Source organism: Suncus etruscus, chromosome 1, assembly GCF_024139225.1.
Source record: "Suncus etruscus isolate mSunEtr1 chromosome 1, mSunEtr1.pri.cur, whole genome shotgun sequence".
Classification (NCBI taxonomy): domain Eukaryota; kingdom Metazoa; phylum Chordata; class Mammalia; order Eulipotyphla; family Soricidae; genus Suncus; species Suncus etruscus.
This window is the reverse complement of record NC_064848.1, coordinates 144978497-144998802: the sequence shown is the minus strand read 5'-3', so window position 1 is coordinate 144998802 and position 20306 is coordinate 144978497. Positions and strand designations below refer to the sequence as shown.

Genomic DNA, 20306 nt, shown 5'->3' with positions numbered 1-20306 from the left:
CCATATGGGGTTGCCGGGGGATCGAACCACGGTCCGTCCTAGGCTAGCGCAGGCAAGGCAGGCACCTTCACCTCCAAGCGCCACCGCCCGGCCCCCCTGCCTGTGATTTCTAACCTAGGTAGCCCCCCCACACTGTCTTCCTTTATTTATAGAGAGAGAATCTGTAATTGGGTCTGTAAGCTTGCTGAAAAGAATTTTATTATTGTTGTTTTGGTTTAGGGCCATATGCACTAGTGCTCTCGGATTACTCTTGACTCTGTACTCAGGAAGTACTTCTCGGCAGGTGCACGGGAAAATCATATGGGATGCCAGGGATCTAACCCTGGATTGGCCACCTACTTGCTACATGTGTTACTTGCTATAACTATCAGTCCAGCCCCTGAAAAAACAGGCTTAAATGTACTTTCCTTAAGAAAAGCTTGAAAGGGCCCGGAGAGATACGCACAGCGGCGTTTGCCTTGCAAGCAAGCCGATCCCAGGACCAAAGGTTGGTTGGTTCGAATCCCGGGTGTCCCATATGGTCCCCCGTGCCTGCAGGAGCTATTTCTGAGCAGACAGCCAGGAGTACACCCCTGTGCACCACTGGGTGTGACCCAAAAACTAAAAAAATAAAAAACTAAAAAAAAAATAAAAAAAAGAAAAAGCTTGAAATTAATTTGTACTTCTGGCTTTCTCTTTACACCTGTAAAAAACAAAACCCAACAAGACAGGGGTGGCAAAGAGGAGGAAAAATATGAAAGAATTGAATCTTATTTACATCGGGGTAGTGCGAGAAGGGTAAGACAGAGTTAGTACAATCAGATAAGGGCATTTGCCTTGCATATGACTGACCCAGATTCAATTCCCAGGCACCACATATAGTATCCAGCCAGCATCCTCCGAAGAGTGTGATCACTAGAGCACAGAGAGAAGGAGTAAGCTCTGCAGCACTGCCTGGGTGTGGCACCAAATCCAAAATAAAAATTAGAGTGATAAGCACAGGGTAAGTGTTTGTTTTGCCCTGCATGCATCCAACCTGCGACAGATGTGGGTTTAATCCCCAGCATCCTATATGGTTCCCTGAGCCTGCAGAGTGATTTCTGAGCACAGAGCACAGGAGTTACCCCTGAGCGCGTGGTGGGTGTGGCCCCAAAACCAAAAAATTAATTTACTAATAATTAAAATATACATTTTGAGGCCTCCTATGTAATGCTCAGTAGTATTCCCAGGGGCCACTCTTGATGATTCTCCACCAACCCAGGCTGGCGATTCCAGTGCAAGGCCCCTAAGGATAAGGGTAGTGAGAGGTGTGCCCTGTAGGAACCATAAATTGGTCTTTGTAGTAGAACATAGTCCTGGATGGTGATGGATGGTGATGGGATGGAGAGGGGCCTTTGTCCTCCCGCCCCAGGCCATGAGTCTCTGCAACCCCCTCCCGCCACAAGGTCTGAGGGGTCCAGGATAACGGCAGGGAAATGATCCACAGACATCAGGTTTCAGGAGACCTCAGCTTTATTCAAGGCCCTAGCCAACAGATGTGGCTTCTATCATAACCTTTCATGCTGAATTCATAATCATCCCTGCATTCAACCTCTTTCAGCCATCGCTCCTTCTGCCGCTTCCTCCTCCGTCTCCCCTTGAATCCTCCTCATCACCTTTCTGCCCCTGAGGTAATCCTCTTGATGCCTCCCAAGGACCCCTCCCAGAAAATGTGCAGGTCTTAATCAGGTAAGGTTACATAGGAAGATGGGGGTGGGATGACAGGTCTTACTCTATGCTACTCACATACTGAGAAGAGATACAAAAGATTAGAAATGACCCTGACTTTGGAGAAGTTCTCTTTCTAGCAGAAAATATCAGCCACACACAGAAAGTCCCTTTGCAACAGTACCAGATTTCTGGCACTGCAAAGGATTTACTAAGTTTTTCATGATGGAATGTTCTAGATAGATAAGATGCACTATGATCAGTATCCAGACTTTGTATTGGCAAATTTTGATTGGTTTCTGATTGGATTCTTTCCAATAGTGTTCCTGAACTTTTAAGCCCAAGTTGCCAAAAAACATAACTTTTTGTTTTGTTTGCTTGGGGCCATACTCAGCAGGGTTCATGAGTTACTCCTGGCTCTGCATTCAGGAATTACTCCTAGTGATACTTGGGGACCACATGGGATACCAGAGACCAAACCTGGGAATGCCTTGTTCAAGGCATTCTATTGACCTGTACTATTGACCTGGTCCACATAAATTAACCCTTTTCTTTAAAATATTCCTGGGTTGGGGTGGAGCTTAAATAGGACATCGGGGGATACAATCTTTTTCTTTTTTTTTTTTTTCTTTTTTTTTTAATTTAACCAACTTTTATTACCATACATGATTGTATTTGGGTTTCAGTCATGTAAAGAACACCACCCATCACCAGTGCAACGATTCCCGTCACCAATGTCCCAAATCTCTCTCCTCCCCACCCACACCCCCGCCTGTACTCTAGACAGGCTTTCTATTTCCCTCGTACATTCTCATTATTAGGATAGTTCAAAACGTAGTTATTTCTCTAAACTAAACTCATCCCTGTTTGCGGTAAGCTTCATGAGGTGAGCTGGGATACAATCTTAATAAGAAAAACCCTTTGGGCCAGACTGATAGTACAGCAAGTAGGGTGTTGGCTTTGCATGTACCGACCCCAGATTCAATCCCTAGCAATCCATTATGATCATCTGAACATGCCAGAGAATGATCCCTTGAATGCAGTGCCAGGAGCAATTCCTAAACATAGCTGGGATGTGACCCTAAAACCAGAGATAACACCCAAGAGTGAGCAACCCAACTGTGGCTGAAATGCTGAACTTAAAGAACCTTGAGTGAATATAGTAGCAATAGAATGGCGAGAAGCCTCAAAGGAAAATGCAATTGTTCTGTTATGGGTTTTCAACTATGTTCTAGCGCTGCATGGAATGTGGGATGACAGAAACAGTGTGGACCAGGACTAAAGTAGTGCGTCTGACACTAGCACAGATGATGGGTTTTTTTGGCGGGGACAAACTTTGGGGTTGTTTGTTTTTGGTTTTGGTTTTGGTTTATTTGTTTTGGGGTCACACCTGATGGTGCTCTGAGGTTACGCCCCTAGTCTCTGTGCTCAAAAACTTGCTTCCTGGCAGGCTTGGGGGGCCATATGGGATGCTGGGGCTCAAACCCCAGCATGCATGCAATGCAAATGTCCTACCACCGTGCCCCACACTGGCCCCACAATAAAGTTTAATAACTTCACTCTGACCCCACAATGAAGTTTAATAAGGACAAATATTGGCAGTTTGTGTAAAAAAGACTCTTGTGTTTGAGGTAACTAAAGACTCCATGACACAGTATGATCTTGAAATGCCTTCTGAATCATCAAAAAAGACCAAGTTAGAAGCCAGACAGCATAGCGGTAGGGCATTTGCCTTACATGCAAATGGATGGTGATTCAAATCCTGGTATCCCATATGGTCCCCTGAGCCTGCCAGGGGTGATATCTGTGCACAGGAGTAGCCCCTGAATGTTGCCGGGTGTGATCCAAAAAACAAACAAAAAAAGACAAAATTATACTTAATACATTAAGAAAGAAAGACTGTATGAATTATCTGTTAGTCTAAAGTGGCTGCCAAACTCTCAATACCTCAAAAAACCTGAAATACCTCAAATACTGTGCCAGCCACCATGGGAGCTCCTGAGAATGCACAGATCACTGATACTCTGTAAATTGAGCTGCTGATTTTAGCTTCAGAAGTTCAGACATTAAATAATTTGTTCAAGATCACACAGCAAGGATGTAAGGAAGCCAGAATTGTACGTATAATCCCAGAAAAAATATCTGTACCTTTTAGTGATTATTTATATATGTTTTTGGTTTGGTACCAAGGATTGCACCCAGTAGTGCCTAAGATTGTGCTCACTGATGTGGGGTGATGCTGGAGATAGAAACTGGGGGTACTTGCCCTGGACAAAATATGCACTGAAATTCTTAGCCTGAATCAATAAACCCATGTTTCCAACGCATCAATTTCTGGAAAAGAAATAGTAGACAGAGGTGGGTCTCCAAGAAATATCTAGAAACTGAGGTCTGAAGCAATAGTACAGTGAGTAAGTGAGTAGAGTGCCTTTTTTTTTTTTTTTTTTTTTTTTTTTGGCCAATTTGGGTTCAATCCCCAGCATCCCATATGGTCCCTTGAGCACTACAGGAGTAATTCCTGGTCATTGACCATCACCAAAACAACAACATAACAACAACAAAAAACAACAAAACAGAAGCTCAGCTTGTACACAGGTCAAAGAGTGAAAGCAGTCGAGGGAGGGCAGGAGAATAAGGAAAGCTTTTGACCCCCACATTCCCCAGCCAGCTGCTGCTTCCCCTGGGCCCAATGCATAAATTCAGCCCTGGGTTTAAGAGGGTTCTCCTGAATTTGCTGTCACAGTACTGTCTCCTGACTTCCTCTGAGCCCTTCCAAGGTGTCGTCAAGGTCAGGAAAAGCTGGGCACAATCAGGTTAGCTAAGATGAGGACTGAGAACCAGAAGTAGAATACTGGTCTCTGGGAGAGGAGGTCCTGATTCCTGGCACAACACCCAAAACAGTGTTCACAACCGAAACTGAGTTAGCTGAGATATTTATAGGAGACAATTTATCTCCCAGCCCTGTGCGATAATAGGCTGCATCTACCACAGTTTCTCACACTTGCCATGGCGAGCCAGAGGGAGAGGCAACAAGGCCGTACAGCTGAGAAAACAACTGGCTGTGTGGCATGAGTCCACCTCCCTGCTTGCTCCTGCTCTTTCTGAGCCCCTGGATTCTTGATCATCACCCAGAATTGACTTTGTTTGTTTGAACCTGCAGGTATTTTGCATATCACGCTCTACTCTGCCTTTCTGGCCTCTCCTCAGTAGGGTGGCTGGCCTTTGCCTGGTCACCTGCCTTTTGAACTCAGGCTGCCTGCCTATCCCCACATACTACCAGACAGGGCCCCCGGAATACCTCTTTGAACTATTTCCCATTTGTTGTTGGTGGTGGTGGTTTTGTTTATTTTTGTGCCATACCCGGCGGCACTCAGGGGTTACTCCTGGCTCTGCACTCAGAAATCACTCCTGGCAGGCTTGGGGGACCCTATAGGATGCCAGGGATCAAAGCTGGGTCCATCCCAGGTCATCTGCATGCAAAGCCAATGCCCTACTCTGGCCCCTGTTGTTGTTGTTGTTGTTGTTGTTGTAGTTTTGGTGCCTTGCTCAGGGACTCCACCAGTTTCTATGCTCAGAAACTCTTTAGAACTTTAGGTTTATTGTTTTTTAATTATTTAATTATTAAATTATCTAATGAAAGATGAAAATCCTGTGATACTTATATCCTAAGGGAATAATCATATTTGCAGATGGCTAACATAAAGGCAGTAAGTTGTTATTTGTAGAAGGTAAAAACAACCTATTTTGGCCAGAAATGCCATCTTCCAGTTTTTTTCCAGTACATCACAGTCATGACCCAACACAAAGGGAAAGAGGACGGGGCCATCCACTACATATTTTCTAGACCCTTTAGAAAACATGAGGTTGTTCCTTTGGCCGCATACATGCAGATTTTTAAGAAAGGTGATACTGTAGACATAAAGGGAACAGGTACTGTTCAAAAAGGAACGCCCCACAAATGTTACCATGGAAAACCTGGAAGAGTCTACAGTGTTACCCTGCATGCTGTTGGCATTGTTGTAAATAAACAAGTCCAAGGCAAGATTCTTGCCAAGAGAAATAATGTTCATATTGAGCATATTAAGCTCTCTAAAAGTCGAGACAGCTTCCTGAAGTGTGTGAAGGAAAATGATCAGAAAAAGAAGGAAGCCAAAGAGAAAGGAACTTGGGTTCAGTTGAAGCACCAGCCTGCTCCACCCAGAGAAGCACACTTTGTGAGAACCAATGGAAAGGAGCCTGAGCTGCTGGAACCCATTCCTTATGAATTCATGGCATGAGTGGCATTTTTATTTTAAAAATAAAAGATCTCTGAACTAGAAAAATAAAAGGAAGGTAAAAAACAAAAGGAATTGACTAGTCAATGAAAGAAAATTTGTCAAATAAATTCTAATGGTACATTGTGCTGCTATTAATACAAATTTTTTCATAAGGAAAGTGAGGGGGGGGCTAAAGAAATAGCACAGCTGATAGGGTGCTTGCCTTACACATGGCTGATCTGGGTTTAATCCCCAGCATCCCATATGGTTCCCCAAGCCTCCCAGGAATAATTTTTCAGGGCAGAGCTAGAAGTAACCCCTGAGTATTTTCAGGTGTGGCTGAAAAAGGAAAAAAAAAAAAAAAGGAAAGGAAAAAAAGGTGGCAGGGTATTATGGTAGATGGAGAACCAGATCTATTTAAACAAAATATATCAAAGTATTATAATAGTAAGATTAAGGTAAATCTTATTTTTTTGTTTTTGTTTTTTAAATCTTATCTTTAAAAGTTTCTATATTTTAAAATGTTCCATGATGCACTTATCTTCTAATAAAAAATTTATATCATTTCCTGAAATACTGAAGGAAAAGAAACATTTAAAATGCATTGGAGGGCCCGGAGAGATAGCACAGCGGTGTTTGCCTTGCAAGCAGCCAATCCAGGACCAAAGGTGGTTGGTTCGAATCCCGGTGTCCCATATGGTCCCCCGTGCCTGCCAGGAGCTATTTCTGAGCCGAGAGCCAGGAGTAACCTCTGAGCACCGCCGGGTGTGGCCCAAAAACCAAAAAAAAAAAAAAAATGCATGGGGGGGGGGGGCTTAAGAGATAGCAAAGCGGTAGGGCTTTTGCCTTGCATGCAGCTGACCCAGGACTGAAGGTGGTTCAATTCCCGGCATCCCATATGGTCCCCTGAGCCTGCTAGGAGCGATTTCTGAGTGCAGAGCCAGGAGTAATACCTGAGCACCACTGGGTTGACCCACCCCACCCCCAAAATTGTATTTTTGAGGGACCAGAGAGCTAGCCTAGTGGGTAAATCGCTTGCCTTGCACTTGACTGACCTGGGCTCAGTTTCCAACACTACAGTATGGCCTTCCAAGTACCACCAGGAGGGGCTGAGCCATTAGGAGCTCCTGAACATCATCAGATGTGGTTCAGTGCCCAGGAAAATTCTGTTTTGGGACCAGGCCCTAGTCTGATCTCCAGCACCAATGCACGTGGTTTCCTGAGCACAGCCAGGAGGGACAATGGGACACAGTGCCAAAGCACCTCCACCAGCACTAGTAAGTGTGGCCCCCAAAAAAATTTAAACAGAGCTCTGAGGTTATCCTAAGCTTTTAAGGTTGATGTGAAATTCTAGCTATGTGTTTATTCTTTGAAAGGATATTAACATGGTAAAAATTAATTTTATATCTTTTTAAAAGTGTCTACTTTTAAAGAAAATATCTACTCTTGGAGGTCACTGACTGAGTTAAATGAAATGCTCTTTGTAAAGTGCCTCCATAAATTGTAGTTTGTAAGTAATACACAGTTTGGTATATATTATAGCGATGTCAGTTATTTTATTGATCTATATTGATAACATTAAGATATGATATGGAATTCTATAATTATGTAATTTATATACACATATGATTTGTGTCACATGCTATAATTCTATACTAATAATACACTATAATAGTTAATTATATGTTATGATTTATATATAATATTTTAGCATATAATTACATTATTAAAAGTATGAATACACTGTGTATATACATTATCATTAGTATATACACTATATAATATGCTATATTCTGTATATATGTGTATATGTACATTATATAGTAAAATATAATGTATGATTATATACTATATAATATATAAGTATATAATGTTATTATATACATACTTCTATATAATATAATGTATCATATAGTATGTCATATATTATATATTGTATCTTATATATAATTATATATAAGATATTATAGTGTATATATTATATCAATATTGTACCAATCATAAGTATATATTATATACATATGTATGCATCTTTTATATATTAATTTTTGAGGGGCCGGAGAGATAGCACAGCGGCGTTTGCCTTGCCAGCAGCCGATCCAGGACCTAAGGTGGTTGGTTCGAATCCCGGTGTCCCATATGGTCCCCCGTGCCTGCCAGGAGTTATTTCTGAGCAGACAGCCAGGAGTGACCCCTGAGCAACGCCAAATGTGGCCCAAAAACCAAAAAAAAAAAAAAAAGAATTCAGAGTAAAGAAGAGAAGATGGGGGGGCCAGAGTGGTGGCACAGTGGTAGAGTGTTTGCCTTGCATGTGGCTAACCTAGGATGGACCGAGGTTCAATCCCCTGATATCCCATATGGGCCCCTAAGCCAGGAGCCATTTCTGAGCGCAGAGCCAGCTGTAATCCCTGAACATCACCGAGTGTGGCCCAAAAACATAAAACAAAACAAATAGAAAAGTGTAGGAGCGGGCCCGGAAAGATAGCACAGCGGTGTTTGCCTTGCAAGCAGCCGATCCAGGACCTAAGGTGGTTGGTTCGAATCCCGGTGTCCCATATGGTCCCTCATGCCTGCCAGGAGCTATTTCTGAGCAGACAGCCAGGAGTGACCCCTGAGCAACGCCGGGTGTGGCCCAAAAAACAAAAAACAAAAAAAGAATTCTCCGTTATATATTAATTTTTGTATACTTGTTTATTTAATGTTTATATTATAATATTTACAAATGTGTACGAATGAATGTTTTAATATCTTGTAATATGATCTATAAATCAATGTTATATAATATAATTTAATATTGCGGTGTATTATATAGGACATCATTATAGTGTGTTACACATAGACCATACATGTATGATCTATGAATTGGTGATGTAGTTAGAAAAAATGGTGTATTATATAGGATATAATTATGGTGTGTTACACATAGGTTATACATGTATGATCTGGTGATGTATTTAGAAATACCAATATTATATTTCTATTTAATTTTCTTACAAATATTTATATGGCACAGACAGATGCATGCATTGACTGCTTTGTGCCGCCCCTGGATGATGGGCACGGGCGGCGGCCACTCTCAGGGCTCCCCCACGGGATTGACAGGCCTGCCTCCCGCAGGTGGCGGCGGAGTACTTCAAGAACACCACTCTGCTGCTGCTGGGCGTCATCTGCGTGGCAGCAGCCGTCGAGAAGTGGAACCTGCACAAGCGCATTGCCCTGCGCATGGTCCTCATGGCTGGAGCCAAGCCAGGCATGTAAGTCACACTAAGGGGTAGGTACCCAGGCACGGTGGGGCCCTCCAAAATTTCATCTCCAACAGTCCACAGAGCTGCCTTTAGCCTGCCTTTCTCTGCTCAAGGGTTTGGTGGGGAGTGTGGACGTGTTGTCCACCATCACCACATGGTGTCCGCCATCATTACCATCATCACCACAATCATCAACATCATCTCCAAGAGGGTGGCAGGCCAGAGTTTACAGGGGTGGTCCTTAAATCAGACAGGATAGATACATTATACATTGTTGCTTGGGGCGGGTTGTTCAGGAGCTTTAGGGTTTTTTCTTCTTTTTTCTTTAGGATTTTTGGACCACACCAGGCAGCACTCAGGGTTTACCTGAGCTTTGTGCTAGCCTGCCAGGCTAGCGGGATCATATGGGATGCTGGAGATCAAACTCAAGGGGGCTTGAGCATGGCAAGCATCCTACCTGCTTTACTAGCACTGTGGCCCCCAGTGTACAATTTTTGTCTAAATTTTCTCTGTAAGTAGGGAAAGGGGCATCTTCTCCTTTGTCCTTAGGAAGATAACTCTTCCTACCACCCGCCAAGTTTTCACTCTCATGGGCTCTGATCACACACCCAGAGATGCTGCCTTTGACCCCAGGCAAGGCCTGCCTGTGGCCGTTGTTCCAAGAATTGTGTAGGCAAACCCACTGGGCAAAGTAGACTGAGGACCCCTTCTGCTCCCTCAGGTCATTCAGCCCTTATCTCCCCTTTGGAAAACTGTCCTCACCAGCTGTTTACAATTTATGTTTGGGCCAAAGCGATAGTACAGTCGTAGGTCACTTGCCTTGCACACAGCAGGCCATGGTTTGATCTCCAGCATCCCATATAGCCTCTCAAGCATCATCAGAATGATCTCTGAGTGCAGAACCAGGAGTAACTCCTGAGCACTGTTGGGTGCAACCCAAAAACAAAGGGGGGAAAATCATATGATGTTCTTACAACACTTTGCAGAAGTGATCCTGATTCCTTCGGGAGTCAGAGAGTCTAAATAATGGGGCATTTGCTTTCAATGTCAGTTATCTGGATATGCTCTTAAAGTGTCATCTGGAACATTGTAGCTTCATTCAGCACAATTCATTTCCTCTTTAAGTTATCACCTAGACCCTGCACTCCATCTCTGGGCATCCAGGTATTTCACCTTGGACAAAGAGGAAGTTGTGTGCTACCTGCTACAATGGACCACACCTTGCATTTCCCTGCACCCTTGGCCTTGTGCCTCTGTGAGTTCCCACCGGCCACTGTGTGTTCAGGGCAGACAAAGTCGTTCCCCTTTCAGCCTAAGCCAACCCACACCAGGATTGGTATCTATCTTAGACAGTCTCCACGATGCCTGTCCCGTTATAAATCCAGTCAATTTCTTTCTTTTTTTTTTTTTTTTTTGTGGTTTTTTTGGTCATACCTGGCAGTTATTCCTAGCTCCATGCTCAGAAATTGCTCCTCGCAGGCACAGGGAACCATATGGGATGCCGGGATTCGAACTGATGACCTCCTGCATGAAAGGCAAACGCCTTACCTCCATGCTATCTCTCCGGCCCCAAATCCAGTCAATTTCACTGAAAGCAATAGACAGGGGCAATCTTGGCATGGGATAATCTCAAAGAAATGTGAACAATGTCCGCAGAAATACGCATGGCCTGTTTTCAGGTTCCTAGAGAAAGAACTTTAACCATGTAGCTGTAAATTTTAACTCTTTAAGACACCGAATAAAACAAATGCACAGTGACCCAGGACTCTGGAGTGACTGATGGGGACTATCCTATTAGCTTGTAGACAGCAAGATGGTTCCTGCTAGAATTATGAGCTCCATACTTGTTAGTAGTCACAAAGGTGACTTGGCTGCACAGGAAGGAATGTCATGGAAGGAACCAGACAGCAGAAGAGGGAAGCATTTGCCTTGCATGGAACCTAGTGAGATCCCCAGCACCCCCTATGGTTCCCTGAGCCCCAACAGGAGTGACTCCTGAGCATAGAACTGGAAGTAAAATTCCTGAGCACTGTTGTGTGTGACCAAACCATCCTCTCAATAAAAGGAATGTAAAAGGAATGTACTAGTAGTCATAGACTTTAAGGCTGCAAGTCAAAAAAAATCATCTTCTCAATCAAAAAATACACATGGCAGGGCTAGAGTGATAGCACAGAAGTAGGATATTTGCCTTGCATGCAGCTGACTCAGGACAGATGCAGGTTTGATCCAAGGCACCCCATATTGTCCCCTGAGCCAGAAGCGATTTCTGAGAGCAGAGCCAGGAGTAACCCTTGAGTGCCACCGGATGTGGCCCAAAATACACACACACACACACACACACACACACACACACACACACACGGCACCACCAGAATAATGTCCAAGAGAAAAAAATGAGCAATTGGGAAGTCCCATCTTATAAGCTATCACCAGAATTAGTCTTCACTGAAACAGCATATTTTTAGATCAAGCCAATAGCCCAAGTATGATCTACTCATTGAATAAATGTTGAACATTCTGAGCTAACGAAATAGTATAATGGGAAAAAAAGAGAAATAGTATAATGGGTAGGATACCTGCCTTGCACACAGCCAACCTGGCCTCAATTTCCGGCCCTCCAAGCACCACCATGAGTGATCTCTGAGCACAGTGCCAGGAGTAAGCCCTGAGTACTGCCAAAAGAACAAGATACATATATTGAACACTCTCTGTCCAAGCCCTGGAAGCACTGAGTTCTATATACCCCTGGGTAAATGCTAAACATGGCCTTGGAGCTGGCACAATGAGACAAGAGGTCCCTGGGAGAAGGTCTGGCCACACTCTCCCTGCTCCCTCCTTGCAGGCTGCTGCTCTGCTTCATGTGCTGCACCACACTGCTGTCCATGTGGCTGTCAAACACATCCACCACAGCCATGGTCATGCCCATCGTGGAGGCTGTGCTACAGGAGCTGGTCGGAGCCGATGACGAGGAGCAGGTTGCAGTTGGCAATTCTAATGCCGAAGAAGCTGAAGCCATCAGTACGTTTGCTTCAATTCGTCTCCCCCTTTTGTTTCTTCTTCCTCTAGAGCTTCATCCCATCCCTTCTGTCCTACCCTTACCTTCCTCCCTTCTTCCCCTGAAAACTTCCCCAGTGGGATCCTGAAGCCACCCCATCTCCTCTTCCCCCTGCAAAATGCAAGGGTTAAAAATGCCCTGTGGGGCTGAAGCTATAGTACAATAAGTAGGGCTCAACTCCTGGCATCCCATATGGTATCCCACGCATCACCAGGAGTGATCCCTGAGTGCAAAGCCAGGAGTTACCCATGAGCACTGTCAGGGGTGGTCCAAAAACACAAGAAGAAAAAAAAAAAAGAAAGAAAGAAAATAAGATTTTGGGGCCGGAGAGATAGCATGGAGGTAAGGCGTTTGCCTTTCATGCAGGAGGTCATCGGTTCGAATCCCGGCATACCATATGGTCCCCCGTGCCTGCCAGGAGCAATTTCTGAGCCTGGAGCCAGAAATATCTCCTGAGCACTGCCGGGTGTGACCCACAAAAAAAAATAAGAAGAGAGCCCCCCCCAGACTGCTGGCATCTTTAGAGCAGAGGGGAAGGGGATGGTTTCCTTGGGGAGCCCCAGTCTTGAGCCCTACTCTAGGGGACCAGCTCCATACTCTGCTCCTCATGCTCCTTTCTCTTGATGCTCTAGGTCTGGAGGCAAGCACCAGCCAACCTTCTCTGGAACTGATCTTCATCAATGAAAAGTGAGTGAGCCTGCCCTCTGCCCACACAGCCTTTCTGCAGCTTTGTGGGAGGCTGGGGAAGGGGAAAGCTAAGCCTGCAGCTTCATTAGACAGTGATCACAGGTGCCACCTGGCATTGTCTCCTCCTGCCTGTTTTCCCTCCTGCTGGCCAGGATTTTGAGAGCAACTCCCACACCAGTGATGAGGGAGGAGAAAGCAAAACACACTGCTCTGTATTACCAACATCTACCTTGTAGAATTCCTTCTATATTAATATCCCTCATAGGGCAAGTCCAGGTCCACCAGTGGAAACTGTTGGCAGAATAGATGTCACTGAGAATTCTTTTATTTATTTATTTATTTATTTATTTTGGTTTTTGGGCCACACCCAGTGATGCTCAGGGGTCACTCCAGGCTATGCGTGCAGAAATCCCTCGGGGGGACCATACGGGATGCCAGGGATCAAACCCAGGCCCATCCTGGGTCTGTTGCATGCAAGACAAATCCTACTACTGGCCCGTCACTGAGAATTCTTAAGAAAATCATGAGAGGGAGTGAAGTAATAGCAAGTAGGTGGGGGGGGGGGTGATTGCCTTGCAGGAGACCAACCCAGGTTCTACCCCCAGTATGCCCATATGGCCCCCCAAATCCACCAGGAGTGATTCCTGAGTGCAGAACTATGAAGTAACCCCTGAGCATCATTGGGTGTGGCCCCTTAAAAAAGAAAAGAAAATCAGGGAGGGGCGGGGGAGAAAAGAAAATCATGAGGGAGAAAGATAGCACAGTGGTATTCAATCCCTGGCATCCTACATCATCCCTGAGCACCAACGAGAGGGGGGGAAGGGGGAGGGGGAGAGGGGGAGAATTACAAGGCACACCCTGGTTATTAGAGATGGACTTACAAGGTTTGCACTTATTCTATGTTCAAGTTAGGCAAACATTTGGGGTTGGGGTCAGAAGATTTTTACAAAGTTCCCACTTTCTAAATGCAGCTGAGATGGAGGGTGAAGTGTGGAAGATACCCACAGTGAGAGGTAAGACCCACAGAAACCTCTGTTAGCCATGAGAAACGTCAGGGTCATGTTCAAAGAAGCACATTGCCTGGGTATCAGGACGGCACAGGCTTATGTCCCCCAAATCCTGAGTCCTCGAACCCTGATCATGCCAGAAGATGAGGAAGACTGGGGAAAATGAGTGCTTTTGGAAGTCAAAAAGATTGGGGTCCCAAGGTCCCTCTTACCTGGAGCAGGGAGATTTCTGGCTTGAGCTAAGGCCTCTATTTCCTTCATTCCCTTTGTTTTGTTCCAGCACTTCCACTGCAGACCTCACATCCCTGGTGCAGAACAAGGTATGGCTGTGGGCTTCTCTGTGCTTGAGTCTACCTGAAATACCTCCAGACAGGCTTCCACTGATGTGGGGATAGAGAGAGGCTAATGCCTGGCAACATAATCCCCAAACCCAGCCAGTCCAGGCTCAGCCATATCCAATGCAGACTGAGCTTCCTTAAAAGGAACCCAGATTTGCCAGCCTCTCGGGATTTTTTTTCTTGGGAATCCCATTGACAAAAATCTCAATAATGAGGTTCCACTGAAAGTCTAGAAATAGGGCTGTGCCCTGCATCCTGCCCACTCCAATTAAATCCCTGGCACCACATACAGTCCCCCAAGCACATAACCAGGAGTAAGCCCTGACCATTGCCATGTATGACCCAACCCAAGAGACCCCCATTGAAAAAGAAATCCAAGCATACCTGCATATTATTCTGGGGATACACCCTACCCTGGCCCCCCAGCTGGACTGGCCTTTCTTAAGAAGACCCACCTAAGAGTGAGTGCAAATGAAGGGCTTGGTTTTCTTTAGGTTCCATACCTGGCAATAATCAGGGCTTACTCCTGGCTCTACACTCAGGAATCACTCCTGGTGGTACTCAGGGACCAATATGGAGGTACTGGGATTTGAATCCAGGTCAGATGTGTGCAGAGCAAATGCTCTACACACTGAATATGTATGGCTCTGGCCCCAAATGGAGGGGCTTGGATCAGTCTAAATGATTCGCCCTATTATGGGGAGATGGTTCTTTTAATTTTCTCTGAGTTAAAGGACAATAAAACATGTTTCATCAGCTCATAATGGTCCTGAAAGCCACATTGTTCATATGAAAGGGCTGAGGACAGGGGTGCCCTGGGACCAGGTGTCTCCAGATCCAGTCTTCTTTTGACAGTCTTTGTCCTGACAGAACCTGAATGGCATGTCCACAATCGCCACCTCCAGCAAGACTGCCAGCCTTCAAGATAGGAACCAGCTCCCAACCCAGGTAATGGCCTTCTTCTTCACACACACAGGGTTGGAAGGAGGTCAGAGTATATGCAGCCCTGCAGAGCATCCACCAGCATGTCTGTGCCAGGGAGATAAGACTCTAACTCGCCGGTCGTCCTCCCTCTGAGGCCTGTTTCTTCATCTCTAAGAGCTGATGCCTGGACTGGAGAGAGATAAGGCTGGCTACCTTGCACAGCTGACTTCAGTTTGCTCCCTGAGCACAGAGTCAGCCTTGAGTACTTCAGGTGTGGCCCCAAAGATAAAAAAAATTAAAAAAAAAAAACAGTTAAAATAACCATTACTTTATTTGAGCATCCTGGGCTTTTAAAGCAACATTTCCTGTGCAAATAAAGATATTCCAGCTACTATTCTACCTAAAAAATAGGGCAGAAATAAAAAAGGGGTGCAGGCCAAATACAGTCAGAGAGTGTGTGAGCCTCACATGCATGAGATCCTAGATTTGAACCCTGGCAGTGCATGGTCCCCTAGGCACTGCCAGGGATGACCTCTAACATTGAACTGGGAGCAGCCCCTAAGCTCCAGTGGCATAGTTCTAAACAAACAAACAAAAAAATGAATAAATGGTCAGAAAGATAATGCACTTGCCAAGCCCCCAGTTCAATACCCAGCACTGCATGTGGTCTTCTGAGCTCCACCAAGAGTGATCCCTGAGCACAGATGCAGGAGCAAGCCCTGAGTACCACCAGGTGAGACCCAAACCCAACCAGTACCACCCAAAAAAAGCACCCAAAGAAAAACAAACAAAAATCCCAACAGAAAGCAACCATTTTAGTGGAGTTCGATTCAAAAAGACAACATACTGCCATTATTAATAACATGGATAACGAAGGAAGTAATAGCTCACTTTCATTCAGAAATTATTCTACAACTTTAGGTATATTATTTCACAACAATCTGGCAGAGAAAATAGGATTTTCTCCAGTTTAAGGAAGGAACTGCTGTTCCAAAGGTGCTGTCCAGTTTGGTAAAGGGGAGAACTAGGAACCCAGGAATTCAACTTTTGGGCATACCTTAGCTCAAGACCACTTCACTGGCCTACATTGCTTGTCTTAGGGACTCTAAGTGCCAACGGCTGGACTGGAGACATTCACTGATTTTCCCTTGCTAGGAACCATCAGGTGTCCAGACCTCTAGCTCTAAGCACCAGGAAGTTAACAGGAAGTATAAGTCTCAGCACGACCAAATGATCTGCAAGTGCCTTTCTTTGAGCATCTCGTATGCTGCTACCATCGGAGGCCTCACCACCATCATTGGAACCTCCACCAGCCTCATTTTCTTGGAACACTTCAATAAGTAAGTAACTCACTGCTGACCAGCATTTGCTAACCACTGATGGTGGCAAGAACTGGGCTGGACATCATAAGCACCATAGCAAAATGGTACCAGTTCTGTATCATGAGGCAAAGAGCTGATTTGTCACGGGCCACTTGGGGCAGAGCAAGAGCAACTGGACACAGGAATAGCAGTGGGGTCCTCTAGGAGAGTGGGCATTGGAGTCAGCAAATTACGACTAGACCATACACCAGGAGAGGAGTTTGGATATAGTCCATTTATTCACTCAGAGTGTTGCAAAGTTTTTTTTTTGTTTTGTTTTTTTGTTTTTGTTTTTTTTTTTTTTTTGTTTTGTTTTTTTGGGCCACACCCGGTAACGCTCAGGGGTTACTCCTGGCTATGCGCTCAGAAGTCGCTCCTGGCTTGGGGGACCATATGGGACGCCGGGGGATCGAACCGCGGTCCGTCTCCTAGGCTAGCGCAGGTAAGGCAGGCACCTTACCTCCAGCGCCACCGCCCGGCCCCGCAAAGTTTTTATATATTTATTTTAGCAAGTCATTCAGAGTCAATTCATTCAAATACATATATATTACATATATATATAACTCATATATTCATTCATATTTATATATATAAATATTCATTCATATATATAAATATATGTTTATTTTAGCAAATCATTCATCAAAGAAGAAGGGGGCAGTCCATAGTTTACATAGCAGGAAAACATATATGGCTCTGTAAGATATAGATAATCATCAAAGCATTCTATAGAATTCATTGACATCCTCTTTAATGTGATAACTATAATACTTATTGATCTTCACCAGAGATGTCCCTTATTTTTGGCCTAGGATTTAACAATACCCTCATTACCTAGTCTCCTAAGTCTGCTGAATCAGCTTTGTGGCTTAAATGCCCAGTTCCTCTTTTCCGGGGGTGTTTTGTGTGGCTGTTTACTGCATGCCTAAATTGGGTTTTGTTTTGATGCAAAGATTATCTTTAAAACCAAGTGTCCATGGTGGATGGCTCTGGCTCTGCAGAAATGTTCACATGCTTATCTATAGCATTCCTGTACTGATTAGGAAGGCCTGGAATAATCAGGCCTCAGCACTTTGCTTGATAACTAGGAAACAGTTTTGATTGGCTGAAGTCTTGGTGGTCAGAGAGATGTCCTTAGGATGCTAGTAAAACTATGTCTCAAATGAGGGGGGCCGAATTTATGCCACATCCTCTATCAATATCCCCTTTACCTTAAGCATCTTATGGCAATTGTGGGTACATGTGGCCAAAGGTTTTTGAGCCTAGTGCCCTCCCTTAGCCATGGGCTCTAGGCTCTAGACCTCCTTATACAGAGGTCTTGACACTGATTGAGTCACTGCAGTGGGACATCACAAGAAAAGATGGGGGGTGGGCCCAGAAAGCTCCATCAGAAGGACAGTCCCCAATGCAGAGCACAAAAATTGCTCCCAAAGGGGTTGGAGTCAAACAACAACAGAGAGGGAGATTTTTCCTATCACAGCCATGTCTACACTGTGCTCAGAGGCAAGAAGTAGAGCTATAGAAAGGCAAATAAGGGCCAGAGAGATAGCACAGTGGTAGCCCATTTGCCTAGCATGCAACTGATCCAGGACAGGCGGTGGTTTGAATCCTGGTATCCCATATGTTCCTCCGAGCCAGCCAGGAGTGATTTCTGAGCGAAGAGTCAGTAGTAACCCCTGAGTGATGCCAGGTGTGACCAAAAACAAACAAACCAACAAACCAAAGGCAAATAAAACAAAGCCCAAAGGAACCTGAACACCACCTGAAAGGCCAGGAGAAGCCCTGGAAAATTTTAAGCAGATTATAAGTAGATCAGCTGCTAGTTTTGAAAACTCAGTGGAGGACAACTTGGAAAGGAGAGTGTGGGCAACAGGAGACTGAGAGGGAATGGCTAGGAGACAGCTGGTGTGGGACTGGGTCCCATGACTATCTGAGGGACAGTGGTCAGCTCAGAGACACTCACAGGACATGGAGTAGGTATTGGAAGAATTACGAAGAAAAGCCAATGTCGGATTGTCAGCACTCAGCCACTGGGATGCGTTAGTTGTCTTTGGTTCTTATGAGGGATCAATGACGAAATGTTGACACTGAAGTTGAGATGTTTCATTAGAGAAAAATCTGAATGTCAAATGACATATTGAGGCTGAGGACACACATTTAATGCCCCGGTCCTGTGGGGCTGTGTAGATGAGTGTGGAACTATGGAGTCACACAGGCCCACCTCAGAGATCATTCCTGGAAAGACTTGGAGAACCATATGAAATTCTGGGGATTGACTCACATTGTCTGCCCACAAGGCAAGCACCGTACCCACTATGGCTGCCCTTCATCTTTTTGTTTGTTTGTTTTTGGGTTTGTTTTTGGTTTTTTGGGTTTTTTTGTTTTTTTGTTTGTTTTGGTTTTTGGGCCACACCCGGCAGTGCTCAGAGGTTACTCCTGGTTCTGCACTCAGAAATCACTCCTGGCAGCCAAAGGGCGACCATATGGAATACTGGGAATCAAACCCGAATCTGTCATGGGCCAGATGCATGCAAGGCAAATGCCCTACTATTGTGATACCACTCTGGCCCTGCCCTTCATCTTTTTTGAACAAAGAGCTCCAGCATTTCCTTTTGACCCTGGGCCCCATGACGGAGATGCCTCCAGTGGCATATAGACACTGCAGCCCCAAAAGTAAGGACAATAATGGCAACATAGAGAAGAAATAGAGGGGCTCACAATTAAGTACCAGTGATTAAAGCAGATAAATAAAAAAGATCACAGAGTGTTCAGATGAGAAAGAGGAAACCCTGGGGTCACTCCCCAGTCCCTAGGTGGGAGATGGTCTTGTGTAGTTTCATGTTGCTTGTGGTCTTGCAAAACATGGACCTATATCCATTAGATATGGTGTCATGGAGGTGTCTGTGATCCAGATCAGAGTGATGGAGCCAATAGAATCAGCTAAATTCCAAGAGCAGAACAATTAGGCAGAGTGAGGTATAGGAAAGCTGACTCCATGAAGAGAATGAGAGAAACCCCAGATGAGGAGAGCTGGGTCAATAAGGGACATCAATATGGAGACACTGAAATACTGGTGGGACTGAGAAGGAAGGTAACAGATTGGCGGGGAGAGGGTTCCCACAGCAGAGAAAAGAGATCAGTTTTGGAAAGAAGAATGGAAAGGAGGGAAGGAGGGAAGGAAAGAAAGAGAAGGAACGAAGGATAGAAAAAGGAGGGAAGGAGGAAGGAAAATGAAAGGGAGGGAGAAAAGGGAGGAAACGAAGAAAGGAGGAAGAAATGGGAGGGAGGGAGGGAGGGAGGGAGGGAGGGAGGAAGGAAGGAAGGAAGGAAGGAAGGAAGGAAGGAAGGAAGGAAGGAAGGAAGGGAGGGAGGGAGGGAGGGAGGGAGGGAGGGAGGGAAGGGGAGGGAGGGAGGGAAAGGAAGGGAGGGAGGGAAGGGAAGGGAGGGAGGGAGGGGAAGGGAAGGGATGAGAAGGGAGGAAGGAAGGAAGGAAGGAAGGAAGGAAGGAAGGAAGGAAGGAAGGAAGGAAGGAAGGGAGGGAGGGAGGGAGGGAGGGAGGGAGGGAGGGAGGGAGGAAGGAAGGAAGGAAGGAAGGAAGGAAGGAAGGAAGGAAGGAAGGAAGGAAGGAAGGAAGGAAGGAAGGAAGGAAGGAAGGAAGGGAGCGAGGGAGGGAGGGAGGGAGGGAGGGAAGGGGAGGGAGGGAGGGAAAGGAAGGGAGGGAAGGGAAGGGAGGGAGGGAGGGAGGGA

General features: G+C 45.3%; 2 protein-coding genes across 3 annotated transcripts in view; both read left to right on the top strand.

Annotated features, from left to right (window-relative positions):
* Positions 1 to 20306, top strand: part of SLC13A4 (solute carrier family 13 member 4) — a 53555-nt gene that overhangs the window by 14287 nt on the left and 18962 nt on the right. For both annotated transcript variants that reach the window (XM_049774604.1, XM_049774596.1), the window contains exons 3-8: positions 9060 to 9196; positions 12030 to 12205; positions 12875 to 12929; positions 14217 to 14256; positions 15145 to 15222; positions 16354 to 16538. In XM_049774604.1, the coding sequence (XP_049630561.1) occupies positions 9060 to 9196; positions 12030 to 12205; positions 12875 to 12929; positions 14217 to 14256; positions 15145 to 15222; positions 16354 to 16538 (671 nt within the window). The remainder of the gene's footprint in view (positions 1 to 9059; positions 9197 to 12029; positions 12206 to 12874; positions 12930 to 14216; positions 14257 to 15144; positions 15223 to 16353; positions 16539 to 20306) is intronic.
* Positions 5478 to 5974, top strand: LOC126011931 (60S ribosomal protein L21-like). Its single transcript, XM_049775701.1, has one exon. It carries the CDS (start codon positions 5478 to 5480, stop codon positions 5961 to 5963), a length of 486 nt encoding a protein of 161 aa, XP_049631658.1. The 3' UTR covers positions 5964 to 5974.